General features: G+C 39.5%; 1 protein-coding gene across 5 annotated transcripts in view; it reads left to right on the forward strand.

Moving 5' to 3' along the window:
• Positions 1 to 16,380, forward strand: part of Abcb11 (ATP binding cassette subfamily B member 11) — an 89,436-nt gene that overhangs the window by 56,067 nt on the left and 16,989 nt on the right. For all 5 annotated transcript variants that reach the window (XM_045147830.1, XM_045147831.1, XM_045147832.1 and 2 more), the window contains 5 exons: positions 502 to 606; positions 697 to 858; positions 6,306 to 6,509; positions 10,065 to 10,306; positions 13,424 to 13,580. In XM_045147830.1, the coding sequence (XP_045003765.1) occupies positions 502 to 606; positions 697 to 858; positions 6,306 to 6,509; positions 10,065 to 10,306; positions 13,424 to 13,580 (870 nt within the window). The remainder of the gene's footprint in view (positions 1 to 501; positions 607 to 696; positions 859 to 6,305; positions 6,510 to 10,064; positions 10,307 to 13,423; positions 13,581 to 16,380) is intronic.

The following is a 16,380-nucleotide window of genomic DNA, read 5'->3' on the forward strand; positions in this document are numbered from 1 at the left end:
ACAGAGGAAGAGGAAGAGGAAGAATGGGCACGTCAGGGCCTTCAGCCACTGCAAACAAACTCCGGATGCATTCACCTCCTTGTGCATCTGGCTTATGTGGGTCCTGGGAAATCAAACCGGGGTCATTTGCCTTTGCAGGAAAATTCCTTAACCACTAAGCCATCTTCTCCAGCCCTTAGAAGTGTTTTTTAAAAGGTAATTTTAGGTTCACAGGGAAAGAGGAACTTACAGAACTTTCATGAATACACCCACCTTTCCCTGTTATCAATGTCTCCTACTATAGTGTCATATGCAGTGCAAAGTCATCACATTGATGACTTTGGCATGTCATGATCCACCGTGTCCTTAGTATACCTTGAAGGTCACTCTAGTGTACTTTCTGTGGGGTTGAACAAATGTGAAATGATGTGGTAAGAAGTTTTATTTGAATATCTTTGAATTTACTAATTTTGTTATTGTTTATAATAATAAAGTTTTTTCTCTGCTTACTATCTTCCATAGACTTTTTCACTTCCTGATAAAGAAAAACAAAGATCAGAGATTTATGGCATGTGCCTATTTTTTGTAGCTATGGGTTGTGTGTCCATGTTGACCCAATTTCTGCAGGTAAGGAGTTTTAATTTTCATTAAGTAATTTGGCTTTTTTTTTTCTCATTTCATGGTAAAGTCTCACTAAAGACTCTTTTATGTTTTTAGGGCTACACTTTTGCTAAATCTGGTGAGCTCCTCACAAAACGGCTGCGTAAATTTGGCTTCATGGCGATGTTAGGGCAAGATATTGGCTGGTTTGATGACCTCAGAAATAACCCTGGAGTACTGACAACAAGGCTTGCTACAGATGCCTCTCAAGTTCAAGGGGTAAGCTATGGACTTGTCTGGGTCCATGTGGTCTGCTATAATAAAATATCTTAGATTAGGAAATTTCCAAATGCTGGAAATTAATTTCTCATAGCTCTGTAGTTCAAGCTCAAGGTATTAGCAGGCTGTGAACAGGTGAAGATCTGTTCTCTTTGGTTTAAAGATGACACTTTTGGGGGGCTGGACAAATGGCTTAATGGTTAAGGTGCTTGCCTGTGAAGCCTAAGGACTCAGGTTCCATTCCCTAGCACCTACATCAACCAGATGCACAAGGTGCCATGTGCATCTGGAGTTTGTTTACAGTGGCTGGAGACCCTGGCTTGCCCATTCTCTCTCTCTGTCTGCCTCTTTCTCCAATAAATACATACATACATAAGTAAAATATTTTAAAGATGACGTTTTCTTGTTCTATCTTCACATGGCAGGAGGGTAATAGGGAGCTGGCTTCTCCCTGTGGTTCCTTTTATGCTACATATATTTTTAATTTTATTTTTTTGCAGTTAAAAGGAGGGAACTATAAGTTTAAGGAAAAACTATTGGTTTACAACATTTTTTCCTCCTCTAACAGAGCTTGTTATATTAAAATATTGTACATACTTGGAGGATTTTGCACTTTAAGCATAGCAGTATACATATGCTTCTTCTTGTAGTTCTGATATATATACAAGGCTAGGAAAGATAAAGGACTAATTAAAGTTCAGCCTTATGGGCTTTTACATTTATGTATGTTAATCAAATAGAAAATATTCATAATAAAAAGTACTCTTTTGGCCCTGGACTAAGTAACATAAAGAAGTTAAGATACAATTGTACTATAATTATTTTAATGGGTACTCATGAAATAAACTTAGATCATTAGATCATTGGATTTAATTGTTAATATTTCTTTATTTTTTTGCCATGCACTTTTGTTAAGGATACATTATTATTAATCCTTAGATATTGATGCTTCCTTATGCATGATACTTAAAAATGCTCAAATAGGGGTGGAGGGATGGCTTAGCAGTTAAGGCATTTGCCTGCAAAGCCAAAGGACCCAGGTTCAATTCCCCAGGACCTATGTTAGCCAGATAAACAAGGGGGAGGAACGGGTGTCTGGACTTTGTTTGCAGTGGCTGAAGGCCCTGAAGTACCCTCTCTCTCTCTCTCTCTCTCTCTCTCTCTTCCTCCCTCTTTCTCTGTCAAATAACTAAACAAATAAAAATAAAATATTAAAAAATACTCAAATAGTGAGATGTCAACTTAAGAGTAATACTAACTGCATTCATGTAAATTATTTTTCTTAAATTTTTATTGATAACCTGCATACATATACACAGCATACAATGATTATAATCCCCTTTCACCGTCCTCCTTTTTCTCTCCTCCTCTATCATCCTTCCATGGGACTCTTTCTTCCAACTAGTCCATCTTCCATTTTGATGTCCTCATCCCCCCTCATATCATGCAGATCTTGTGTAGGTAGCATCCACCATGATGAGGTCATGAATGCTATGGCCACAGTCTGGAAGACAGTATTTCAAAGCACCCCCTTACCTTCCTTTGGCTCTTACATTCTTTATTTCCAAGTTTATATATACGTATATATTTATTTATCTGAGAAAGACAGAAAGGAGAGAGAATTGGCATACCAGGGCCTCCAGCTGCTGCAAACAAACTTCAGATACATCACCACTTTGTGCATCTGGCTTACGTGGGTCCTGGGGAATTAAACTTGGGTGATTTCGCTTTGCAGGCAAGTGCCTTAACCACTAAGCCATCTTTCCAGCTCCTGACTCTTACATTCTTTCTATTACCTCTTTTGCAATAGTTCTTGAGCCTTGGAGGGTATGATAGAGATGTCCCATTTACTGCTGATCACTCTACTGTCTCTTCTACTGAGCACTTTGATGAGTTTTGAGAAGAGAAACTTCTCTAACCAACAGTGAGAATATCACTAATATATGGGCCTAAACATAAGTACTTAGTGGGTAGTTTGGTGGGTATAATATATACATTTACCAAACAGCATTATACTGATTTTGATCTTATTCATGAAGGCAGAGTCTTAATAAGTGCTAAAGATTCTCTCCTGTTAATACCACAATAGAGGGGATTAGGTTTCAATATGAATTTTATAGAACCATTCAGATTATAGTGTTCAGGACTATTACATGGTGTAGATGTTCGTACTACAAAACATTCTGTCAATCACTGGTGTTTTCTCTAGAATAAGAACTAGTGGGATTGGGCCACCCCAAGCCACATGTTCCACCATCTGTAATGTTGACAAATAGCAGCTAATGTACAGTCTCCGCTGGGAAGTCTAGAATCAGTGATGTGATATGTATCATAATTTTTCTCAGCTCTTTTTCATACTAAAGCTTAGGCTCCACCTGAGAGTGGAAGCAACAGGTATGTAGAAGCCTCCTTTCCTAGGTGTCCAGGAGGGATTACTCTCAGTGAGACAAGCTGTTCTAAGCATTGTTGAAAGATCCATCTTACAAAATAGTAACTGAAAGAGGTGTTTGCTGTCCAGACCCCCAAAGACTTTATAGAGCTGTCTTTGTAACTCGGAGACAAGCTATGGCTTCTAAATCCCAGAACCTACAGTCTTTTTCAAGAAACTTAACACATGGATGAAAGATCAGCTTTTATAAAACCAGGGATTTGGATTTTAGAGATAAGAGACAAATTTGCTTTCCAACATCTCTATTCCTTTCCTGAATGAAAAAGGTGTTTTTTTTTTTTTTTTTAAGTGTGATTTATGAAGCTCTTGGGAGAAATAAAACTTCACTGCATTCAATAATGCTGAGCTGTATTCCTGGCCAGCTTAACCAAAATACAGAAAATGGTATGGGAACATATTAATGAACACAAAATCATGTTAGAGGAAGTTCCTATAAGCATATCACTTTTGATACCTGAGCCTCTTCTGTGGACTCATATCTTTTCCAGACTTGGAATCATTCAACATAGGGTTTGACAATCCTTATTCCCCTAAAAAATCATGATGGTATTTTCATACAATAGAATATTTAAACATTTTATTGATGATTTTTTAAAAAATTACCAATATTTTAAAAATCTTATTTTATTTTATTTTTTCTCAATTTTTTAAAACATTTTCCATGATTATAAAATTATCCCATGGTAATACCCTCCCTTCCCCCACCTGTACATGATGTATTTTGATCATAAGTACCTTCCATTGTCTCCTTTTTTACAATAGGAATTTAAAAATAATGCAACACATAATTTTACACTAGTGCTTATTTTGTTATTCTTGTGAAGACAAATTAATTGTACAAATTAATGGGATTCACATGCATATATTGTGTTGATCATATCCTTTACCTTTCATCTATAATTGACCACATCCCACAATAACCTTACCATTCCCTTGTAATGCCTATTAGAGGTCAACTTTTTTGTGTGTCTGCTTTTTCTTATCTTTCACAAACAAGACGGAACATGCAATCCTCATCTTTCAGTGTTTGGCTTATTTTACTTAACACGATGTCTCTGTTTTCATACATTTTGTTACCAATAACATTTCATTGTCTTTGTTGGACTGACATTCCATTTTGTACACACACCACATTTTCTTTATCCATTCATCTTGTTGGTGCACACATAATTGGATTATTTTATCCATTGTCACTAATGCTGCAATAAACATAGGCATGCAGGTATCTCTGTTGTATTATAATCTTATTTCCTTCAGAAATACACATAGGAGTAGAATAGCTAGATAGCATGATAGTTCTATTTTTAGTTGTTTTAAAATATTTTATTTTTATTTATTGATGTGAGAGTGAGAGAGAAAGAGGCAGAGGTGGGGTAGAGACAGAAAGAGAGGGAAAATGGGTGTACCAGGGCCTGCAGATGAACTCTGGCCACTGCAAATGAATTCCAGACACATACGCCACCTTGTGCATCTGGCTTATATGGGTCCTTGGTCCAGGCAAGTGCCTTAACCTCTAAGCAATCTCTCTAGTCCTTATTTCTAGTTTTTTGAAGAACTTCCATTTCTTACCAACATTGTGTAAGGGTTCCTTTTTGTCTGCATCTGAATTGTCATTTTTTCTCTTTATGGTTTTGATTTTTACTTCCCTGACTAACATATATATCTGACAGTTTTTCATATAGTTATTGGTCATTTGTATTTCTTTTAAGATTATATGATCATTTTTATTATATTATTTATTTCTTGTTAATTTTTGGAATTTTTCACATGTTCTGCATATTAGTCCTTTTCATTACAGCATTAATCATTACAATAGTGGTCCTGAATATTCTAGGATAAAATCTATTTTTATCCATCCATATTAACTGTGAGCATGTTTTTTTCCTTTTGCAATGCTAGGAATTTAACTCAAGACAAGGCAAGTGTTTTACCACTGAGTTACATCCATCTGCATTGACCAAATAGCTATGCATGTAATTTTGTACTTATTAACAAGCTATCTTCAATGAAAATCAAAGTACTATTTTATTGTAGTATTTTAATAGTTACAGACTAAGTATTAGTCTTCCCTAAGTACTTAGCACTATTATCACAAACCTAATGTGTGGATATTCTCAGGCAGGCCAAATGCACAGGTACCTGAGATATATGTGGCCCATACTTAGAGTTGCTTTAATCTCTAACAGGCTGCTCTAGTTTTGACACCCACAAAATAATATTAGCCAATAGATGACCTTCTGAGAAGCTATGAATGAACAAAGTAGACATTTATTAATCTGACCTTCAAGTACATTATGAAATCTCACCCTTTAAAATAACCCACTTAAGGCCTAGGGAGATGGCTCAGAGGTTAAGGTACTTGCCTGCAAAGCCTAAAGACCCAGGTTTGATTCCCTAGTACCCAGGAAAAGCTAGATGCATAAGGTGGTGTATGCATCTAGAATTCATTTGCAGTGGCTAGAGGCCCGGGTGTGCCCATTTTCTCTCTCTCTCCCTACAATGAAATGTATAGACTTTCAAAAGGAATGAAATTTTAATATGTACAACAATGTAGGTGAATATTGAAAACCTTATGCTTGAGTATAATAACTCAGACATGGAAGAACAAATACCATATAGTTTTACTTACTTAGGAAATGTAATTCTGTATAGGCAGAGAATAGAATAGAAATTACCAATAGCTTGTGGAGGTTGGAAGAAAAGACCATTATTTAGTGGGTAACAGAATTTTTGTTGGAGATAATGGAAAGGTTTGGGCATAGATGTGGTGATGGCTACACACTATTGTGAATGCTTTTGAGTGGCTAAAATGCTAACTATTGTTAAGTATATTTTATCACAAAATAAAAAGAACCCCATCTCTTGCTGCAAAATAGCCTTCTACATAGTAGCATTTGGTTGAAGAGACTGTGTCTGGCAGCGCTGAATCCTAACCACCAGACCTTCAGGGAAGGTGAAACTGTATTTCTGAGATGGTTTGGTTGCTTTTGATTTGCAGGCTGCCGGCTCTCAAATTGGGATGTTGGTCAATTCCTTCGTTAACATCATTGTGGCCATGATCATTGCCTTCCTCTTTAGCTGGAAGCTCAGCCTGGTTGTCGTGTGTTTCTTCCCTTTCTTGGCTCTATCAGGAGTCCTACAGACAAGAATGCTGACGGGATTTGCGGCTCAAGACAAGAAGGCTCTGGAAAGGGCAGGACAGGTAATCTCATCAGACCTAATTTTCTACTCATGACTGAGTAGGTGTCAGCAAACCATTAAAATGATGAGTGCAAAGAGATGTATGTGTCAGAAGCTTTGATGCATAGGTTTGCCAGGCAAAGAGAAACAGTGAGGCAAACATAGATGCTTACATGTTTGATTTCTTCTCCAAGACTTATTCTGTGTCCCAACTCTCTGTATGCTTATTTGATGGAGTAGACAGTTCATTTTCCTACTGATGCTTTTCAGTCTTGCTATCTACACAGAGAAGAGCTTAGTAACTTTTTAGTGGCATACAATTTTTCATACTTTAGGTTTTCTAGGCTTGTAACAAATGCCTTTCCTAAGCAGAGTCATGAATTGCATTTTATGATTTAAATACATTTAGGAATTAGTTATCAATTTTAAAAGATGATTCTAATTAATACCTGGACATCAGGGATAAATGAGGGGGTAATGGCATAGAGATTTATCAGGTAAAATAAATTGCATAAGTAAACCCAGTGTGGTGGCACAAGATTGTAATTCTATCATTTGGAAAGGAGAGGCACAAGAATCGGGAGCTCAAGGTTTTTCTCAGCTAAATAGGGAGTTCAAGGCCAACCTGAGCTGCATGAGCCCCTGACTCAAATGAAATGGAAGGAAGGAAGGAAGTTAGGAAAGGAAGAAGGACGGAAGGAAGAAAGAGACAACAAATTACACACAACAGGCACTCTTTTTGATATTATGGATTGAACCTAGGGCCTAAGCATGCTAAGGAATATTCTTTACCACTGCACTATATCCTCAATTTTAAGAATTGTTCATATTTCTAAAATAAACTGAGATAAGTTATTGCCAAGTTGCACAAATGGCCTTGAACTCATTCTGTATGCTAGGCAGGCCTTGAACTTATGATCCTCCTGCCTCAGCCTCCTGAGCATCTATAGCTTACACACTCAATTTTAACAAATTCATTCAAATCTGGGTTTTTAAATCTTTTAAAAAAATATTTATTTGAGAGAAAGAGAGAGAGGAAGAAAATGGGTGTACCAGGGTCTCTTGCCACTGTAAACAAACTCCAGGTGTATGTACCACATTATGCATTTGGCTTTACATGGGTACTGGGGAATTGAGCTGGACTGGCAGGCTTTACAAGCAAGAATGTTTAGCCATTGAAAAATCTCCCCAGACCTAGGTTTTGTCTCTTTTAAGACAGTGAATATGACACTGGCCCAAGTAGCCAAAGCATTTCAGACACTAATATGGAAAGCAGCCCAATTTTGTACCATTGGTAAGATCAGGGCTCTAATTCAACAACATTGATATGGACCTCATGTGGACTATAGATAGACTTTTGTTTGATTTTAAATTAGATTTTTTTTGGTTAGATTATTTGTGAAGTATAAATTATGAAAAAAAATATTTAAGAGAGAGTAATAGTAACAGAGAAGAAAAGCAGAAAAGCTCTCAAGGTAAGAGAAGTTTCCATGCCCAGCTGGGAGAAGTCCCAGGGGGAAAACATGGGGAAATTCATGTGGCAACTTGGATCAGGTCTTTTTACAAATTAGGCATCTACTTAAGCAGAAAGCGCTCACCCATGCAGGGACAAGCCTGGGAACAGTTGAGAAGAAAAGGAGGGGAAGATAGCAGGGGGTGGGCTCAAAGGTGAGGCGTGTGAGATGGAGAACTGGGCAAGTTTCAGGAAAGAAAACCCAGTCTGATCTCTGATAGGAGTTGCAGCTGAACTCTGAAAGAGCTTGTGGTTTCGACTCAAGTTGATGAGTCATAGATGGCAAACAGATAACCCCAGGAGAGCAGGAGCAGAGTGAAGAGACCTGCATGAGTGTGGAATTGGCATTAAAGAAGCCAGCCAGCCTACCTTTCTCCATATCTTTGGAACCTCAAAAATGCTGTGAAATTGAGAGCCTGGGCTCTGGGTGGTCTTAGAATTGCCCAAGCCAGTGCCTCTCAAAGAACTCCCATGCCAGTGACTTTCAAGTTCATGTCTCTTATTAGCAAAGAATCAAAAAAGTAGACACAAAGTGTAAATAATGAAAGGTTTAAGAGAGAGTGAAGTTAAGGAAAGGAAAAGCAGAAAGCCAAGTTAAGAAGGGTTTCTTACTCTCAGTTGGGAGAGGTCCCCAAAGGCAAAAATCCAGAGAAATTCCTAAATTTTATTTCTTTGTTCTTTGTTGTTGTTTTTCAAGATAGGGTTTCACCCTAGTCTAGGCTGATCTGGAATTCACTCTGTATTCTCAGGGTGGCCTCGAACTCATAGTGATCCTCCACCCTCTGAGGACAACCCTGGGACATCTCTTCCTACATTTTCTTTTCCCAGTGAGTAGAGGCAGCGAGGCCATGTTGGAACTAAGTAGAGCACTAGGGAGTTGGCTGTCAAGCATGCAATCCTTAATTTGGGTTCCAAGAACCGTGTCAAAGCTGGGTGTGGTGACACACATTTATAATACCAGCTTGGAGGTGGCAAGACAAGAGCATCTCTGGGGCTTACTAACTCCAGGTTCAGCGAGAGAATGTACAGGTACAGCGGAGAATGATTGAAGACACCTGACACTGACCTATGGCCTCCACAAAGGCATGTGCACATGTATACATGCATATACACATATGTGCCCACATACATGTAAACAGGCTGCTGCAGCAGGCTCTCATTGGTAGCAGAAATCACCCCACCAAGAACAATTTGTGGGAAAGGGGAAACTCCATGATGGCAGGGGAAAATGATGGCATGAGCAGAGGGTGGATATCACCTCCTAGCCAACATGAAGTGGACAATAGCAACAGGAGAGTGTGCTCAACACTGGCAAAGGGACACTAGCTATAACACTCATAAGCCCATCCCAATAGTACACTGCCTCCTGGAGGCATTAATTCCCAAATCTCCATCAGCTGGGAACCTAGCATTCAGAAAACCTAAGTTTATGGGTGGCACCTGAGTCAAACCACCATACAGGTATATGTCTAAATACACACACACGCACACACACACACATGTATACACACACGTACATACCACCTGTTTCAGTTACCTTCTCATTGCTGGGATAAAGTACCCAACCAAAAGCAGCTGATAAGAGGAAAGGTTTGATTTTGGCTTATAGTCTTGAGGGGAAGCTTCATGAGAGTAGGGGGAAGCATGGCATGAGCAGAAGCTAGACATCATCTGTCACACAGATGGTGAAAAACAGCAGCAGGAGAGTGAGCTAACTCTAGCAAGCAGGAGCTGGCTATAACACTCCCAATCCTGCCCCAACAACACACCTCCAGCCAGGCTCCACCTCCCAAATTGCCACCAGCTAGGGACCAAGCATTCAGAACACATGAGTTTGTGGGGACATCTGATTCTAACTACACCATCCACATATACATACATGCAAGAAAGGGGAGCTAAGTAGAGATTGAACTTAAGTGACCAATGGCTTGAATTTATCTCTAGCAACTTCTCTGTTCTCTGATGATCCCCTAGCTCTTATTTTCACCACTTTCTGCCATTCATATATCAGTTGGAATGTCATGAAATGAGTTGTCTATGCTTTTTTATTCTTCATTTTTTCAGATTACCAGTGAAGCCCTGGGTAACATCCGCACAGTTGCTGGAATTGGAATGGAGAAGCGGTTTATAGAAGTATTTGAGGTTGAACTAGAGAAGTCATTCAAGACAGCTATTAAGAAAGCGAATATTTATGGGTTCTGTTTTGCATTTTCCCAAAGCATTGCATTTATTACAAATTCTGCTTCCTATAGATATGGAGGTTACTTAATTCCCCATGAAGGGCTCCATTTCAGCTATGTGTTCAGGTGAGAAAACTGGAAAGGCCATACAAGATCAACCCAAAGGTCACACAAGACCAACCCTCTGTAGAGAATGTCTTGGTTCTCTTGTTTAGCTTTCTTGCTGTCTGACAAACCATCCCACCTTAAAACAGCTGAGTTTTTTTTTATTTCTCAAGATTCTGTGGGTTGGCAGGTGGCTCTTCTGGCCTTAGCTTCCTCACTGAGGCTTTTGCATGTGTGTCTGTGCCCAGGTGGCCTCTCAATCAGGTGAGCTCATTTTCTTCATCAGTGGTCTAAAGGCCCAAGTATAACAAAGGAAGGCCAACCCCACTGTTTAAGAACATCTTACACGTCTCCATTTGCTCATTTTCTGATGCATCTTTGTACTAACAAAAAAAAAAAAGTCATACAACTCAGTCCAGATTTAAGGAATAGAAGAATTGAATGCACCCTTGATGAGAATTGTGAGAACAAGTCAGACCACACTGGGATCATAATGAGATGAATTCATGTGGTTCTTTTTTACCAACTATACACTACACTTGTTAATGCGGAGAAACTTGAAGCCTTGCAGAAGGTGGCTGTGGGGGCTATCAGATTTGAACTCTACTCCTTGCTTGCAGAGGCAGTATAAGACGTACAAAGGCATTTGGCTCCTTTTAGGCAAGTCTGCTTTCCCATGAGATTAGCTGTGAGTTTCAGTTTCTCACATTTCCAGAAGGGAGAACCAAAGGGTGTCAGGGTTCTGAGGGAGGGGTGACAATGAGTGTACATGCATGTGGGTGGTAGCAGTGGGTGATAAGGAAGAGACAGTCTGCTAAAGCTTTGGAAAGCATGGAGAAGTGATTCTGATAGGATTCACTCTCCTGAGTTTTAGTCTCTAGCTGTGAATTTTGCTTCCTCACCTGATATCTTTCTTCTAGTACTTTTTTTTTTGGCCCACTTCACCTACATTGGGAAATAATATCTCTTTTCCATATCTTTTCATATTTAAATCTACTAATCCAGGGCTGGAGAGGTTGCTCAGTGGTTAAGGAACTTGCCTGCAAAGCCTAATCACTTGGTTTGATTCCTCAGTACCCACGTAAAGCCAGACGCAGATGCCACTTTATGCACAAAGTGGCATGTGCATCTGGAGTTATATTAATATATAATATAAATAAAATATTTTAAAAATATTTTATTTATTTATTTAAGAGAGACAGAGAAAGAGGGAGGAGACAGAGAGAATGAGAATGGAAGCACCAGACCTCTAGCCATGGCAAGTGAACTCCAGATGTGCCACCCTGTGTATCTGGCTTATGTGGGTCCTTGGGAATCAAACCTGGGTCCTTAGGCTTTGCAGGCAAGTACCTTAACTGCTAAGCCATCTTTCCAGCCCTAAATACAAATTTCTTTTAAAAATCTACTAACCCAAGCCAGAAAATAAGAACTGTTGACTTACTAGTGTTAGTTTACATAAAGTTTTTGATGAATTATTTCCCAACATGTAAAAATCAAAAGGCTAAAGAAAATTTCCAAGTTTGGCTTTGCTTTAAGAGCTGGAAAGTCATTTTTTTTTTTAAATTTATTTATTTGAGAGTGACAGACACAGAGAGAAAGACAGATAGAGGGAGAGAGAGAATGGGCGCGCCAGGGCTTCCAGCCTCTGCAAACAAACTCCAGACGCATGCGCCCCCTTGTGCATCTGGCTAACGTGGGACCTGGGGAACCGAGCCTCGAACCGGGGTCCTTAGGCTTCACAGGCAAGCGCTTAACCGCTAAGCCATCTCTCCAGCCCTGGAAAGTCATTTTTCATTATTTCTCACTTTACTCTGAAAGCTTTCATTCTCTTGAACTTTAGATAGGACTCCAGGACTCCTGGAGGGTTTGGATTTGCAACTCTGGCCTTAAAATGATCCTTGCTTATAAGCCGAGCAGTAAGACACTCCATAGCACATCCCCTGCTCCTCCCCCCATCTCAGGCAGGCCTCTGGGAATGGCAGCATGGTTGAACAACGTTGAGGGATGCCCCTCACATCATAGACTAAGTGGCAGCAAGGCTATCATTCTTCATGTTTACATTTGTCTTTTCATTTGTTCATTCATTAAACCCACGTCAATAAAATTTGAGGATGAGAAAAGTAGGACACAGGTATTAAAGTATGTCTTACATGCATGCTTGGCATAGAATTGACACACTAGTCACTATCTTTTATATGCCTGTCATTGATTCAAGGAATGTTAAAATTATAAGAAAAGCTGGGCGTGGTGGCTCATGCCTTTAATCTCAGAACTCAGGAGGCAGAGGTAGGAGGATCATCATGAGTTTGAAGCCACCCTGAGACAACATAGTGAATTCCAGGTTAGCCTGGGTTACAGAGTAAGACCCTACCTCGAAAAACAAAAAACAAACAAAGTAAGAAAAATCAACCCCACTGTGATATCTTTTAAATTCTTCTGCTTTAAAAATTATTTACCAAGTCTTTATTTAGCTTTATTATTTTATTACTTAATTATTTATTCTTTTCTCCCTCAACCAAATATTATATATGTATGTGTATTTTAAATAAGGTTTTGTGGTAGAATCAGGGTTTAGAGGTCTGAAATCTACCCTTTGACCCTTTTATGTAGAATACAATTTGAAAAATGCTAATCTCTCTGTTGTAGACAATTCCACGATACTGGGATGAACCTCCAAGCAGACAGTTTTGTAGGAGGAAGGGGGTGATTTCAAGCTTACAGATCTAGGGGAAATTCCATTAATGGTGGGAGAAGCTGGATCACATTCATAAATCCAAGCAGAGAGAGAAACCACCACCAGTCAGCAAATAACAAAAAGCAGCCAGCAGCAGGGACCTTGCCAGAGCCCACACTGTTTTCCACCCATCCCCAGTGACACCTCCTCCAGCCAGGCAGCTGGAGACCCAAGTGACAATAAAAAAAAAAAAAAAAAAAAAAGAAAGAAAGAAAAGAAAAAAAAATCACCCGAGTCTATGTAGGCCATACTTTGAAATTACTAGACTCCTCAAATCCGAAAAAACCCAGACAAGCCTGAAGTGACATCTTCAAGGTTAGTTAGTACCAGAGTCCCAAACTTTTGGCCACCCACCTATCATCTGTACCCCACTCCTTTCTATCTGGGTGTCTGTTTGGTTGCAGGGTGATCTCTGCAGTTGTGTTGAGTGCAACAGCTGTTGGAAAAACCTTCTCTTACACTCCCAATTATGCCAAAGCTAAAATCTCAGCTGCACGCTTATTTCAACTCTTAGACCGAAGACCCCCTATAAGTGTCTACAATGATAGGGGTGAAAAGTGGGTAAGTACTGGGATTGGAGAGTTGTGATTGTGTGTGTGTGTGTATGCACAATAGCAATTGGAGAGGCTCAGATAATACTAGCTTTTAAATATTGGAAGCCTGGGTTCATTCACATGCACCAATGAATTTGTAAATGTAAAGGAATGAAGTAACTAGCTCTAAAAAGCATTCATTAAATTGGCCTTTGAATAAAGCAACAATATGCAATTGTATCAATGTTTGCCTTTTTTCCCCCCTTTTTGAGGTAGGGTCCTACTCTAGCCCAGGCTGATCTGGAACTCACTCTTGTAGCCCAGGCTGGCCTTGAGCTCATGACGCTCTTTCTACCTCAGCCTCCTGAGTGCTGAGATTAAAAGTGAATAATACCACCGTGTCTGGAGTCTCAGTCCTTTTCATTACCATAGTAAAATATTTAAGGTCCACAGGAGAGCTTTGCTGAGTGGTGAGTGGTAGCGCACTACACTCATCCCAGCTCTTGGGCTGAGACAGGGTTGCGAGTTTGAGCCCAGCTGGAGCTTCATAGCAGAAAGAAGTGCTTAAAGCTTTGGAGGCTGCAAGCACAAGCTCAGGTAGCCACCTTGATTCTGCCTCTGTTAAGGACCCCTGAGCTACATCTTGTCATGGTGAGTGGCATCCCGGCAGAAGCACATTCATGAGGGAAAGACCACAAAAGAGACAGAAAGCTAGAGAATGTGGAGGGCAGTCTTGCCTTTTGATAACGTCCCCCTTCAATGCATGGTCTCATTAGGACATTATTGATTCATTCTGAGGGCAATGTCATCAATGACCCAGTTACTTTGCACCAGGCCTTACCTCTTATTTCTTTTTCTTTTTAATTTAAAATGTTTTCTTTTTATTTATTTGTTAGATATTTATTCACTATGCTAGGGCACTGCAAACAAATTCTAGACACATGGGCCACCATGGACATCTGGCTTATGTGGGTTCTGGAGGATTGAACCTGGGTCCTTAGGCTTCTCAAGCAAGTGCCTTAACCGCTAAACCATCTCTCCAGCCCCTTACCTCTTATTTCTTGAATGTCCTATGCCACTTCTCAAGATCCACCTCACTGGAGGCCAAGCTTCCAGCACATGAACCCTTCCGAGATACCATTTCAAGGCTTAGTCTCAACAAATGCTAAGTTCTATGTGATATAGAACACACAGTTCTAGGATGAGTAAAAACACTTGTCTCTTGAGAGCTACCTACTTACTATGTCTCTATAAATGCCTTTGCATGGAATGTAGAAAAGCCAGTTCTTCCTGCCCAACAATACCCATTTGATTCATATTCATTTAGGTTCAAGCTTCAGCTCATATGATAATTAATTCAATCTCAACAAAATATCTTTTCTTTAACTGACTATCTCCAAAGGACCTTTTAATCTTCCCTGCCCATTTTGAAACTCTCCATATGCTGAAGGTAACAAAAAACCAAAGCACCAATGAAGCCAAGATAATCCTGAAATCTTTTTCAAAAAAGGTCAAATGACCCTGTTTCTCCTTCAGCCTGATAAACAGTAGTTTCTGTGAACATCTATTCACATCTAGAGTTCATAAGCTAGTTACATCAATGAATTTTCAGCTTAGTTAGCATGCAAAGTAATGAATTTCATTAAGACATTTTCATACAAGTGCATCATTATACTTGGTTCACATTCATTCCCTTCTTCTACTTTCCCACCTTCTTCCCCTCTGGCTGATTCCCTTCCTTCACCCAGTTAGTCATTCTCCCTCACTCTGCCTGCTCCTTTACCACCTGTATTATTACATTAACCCCCTCCCCCCAATTGCTTAAGACTTTCCTCAACTCTGGTTTAAAGTTTTATGACCTATTCAGGACACACACACATGGACACACACACACACACAATTTCAAATATATGCTCCACAAGATATGTGGCATTTGTCTTTCTGAGTCTGGCTTATTTCACATAACACAGTGATTTCTCATTCCATCCACTTTCCTGAAAAGTCATAATTTCTTTTTCCTCTAGGAGTCCATAAAATTCCATTATGTATATATACCTCATTTTCTTTATCTATTCTACTGTTGATGGATGAATATAAGAATCTAGGTTGAGCCAGGCCTGGTAGCACATGCCTTTAATTCCAGCACTCAGGAGACAGAGGTAGGAGGATTGCCCTGAGACTACATAGTGAATTCCAGTTCAGCCTGGACTAGACCGAAACCTTTCCTCAAAAAACAAAAAACAAAAACAAACAAAAAATCTAGGTTGAAGAGAATCCCAAGAATTGAAAAATGGGATTATATGAAATTAAGAAGCTTCTGTCAGCAAAGGATCCTATCACCAAAGGGAAGAGAGCCTACAGAACAAGAAAAAAAACATTTTAGCTGACTGTACATCAGACAAGGGGTTGACACCTAGGATGTATAAAGGACTGCAGAAATTAAGCACTAAGAACCCAAATCATCCCATTGATAAATGGGCTAATAAACTGAGGAGACTGATCTCAAAAGAAGAAATAAAATAGCTGTAAGTGAGCTGGAGGGATGGCTTAGTGGTTAAGGGCTTGCCTACAAAGACAAGGACCCACGTAAGCAGATGCACAAGGTGGCACATGGGTCTGGAGTTTATTTGTAGTGGCTGAAGTCTCTGGAATGCCCACTCTCTCTCTCTCCCATCTTTCTTTCTCTCTTTCTCAAATAAATAAAAATAAAATAAAATAGACAAAAAATACTTGAAAAGGCATTCAACATCCTTAGCATCAGGAAAATGAAAATTAAAACTACTTTGAGATTTCATCTCATGCCAGTCCGAATGGCTATCATCAAGGAA

Source organism: Jaculus jaculus, chromosome 4, assembly GCF_020740685.1.
Source record: "Jaculus jaculus isolate mJacJac1 chromosome 4, mJacJac1.mat.Y.cur, whole genome shotgun sequence".
Classification (NCBI taxonomy): Eukaryota; Metazoa; Chordata; class Mammalia; order Rodentia; family Dipodidae; genus Jaculus; species Jaculus jaculus.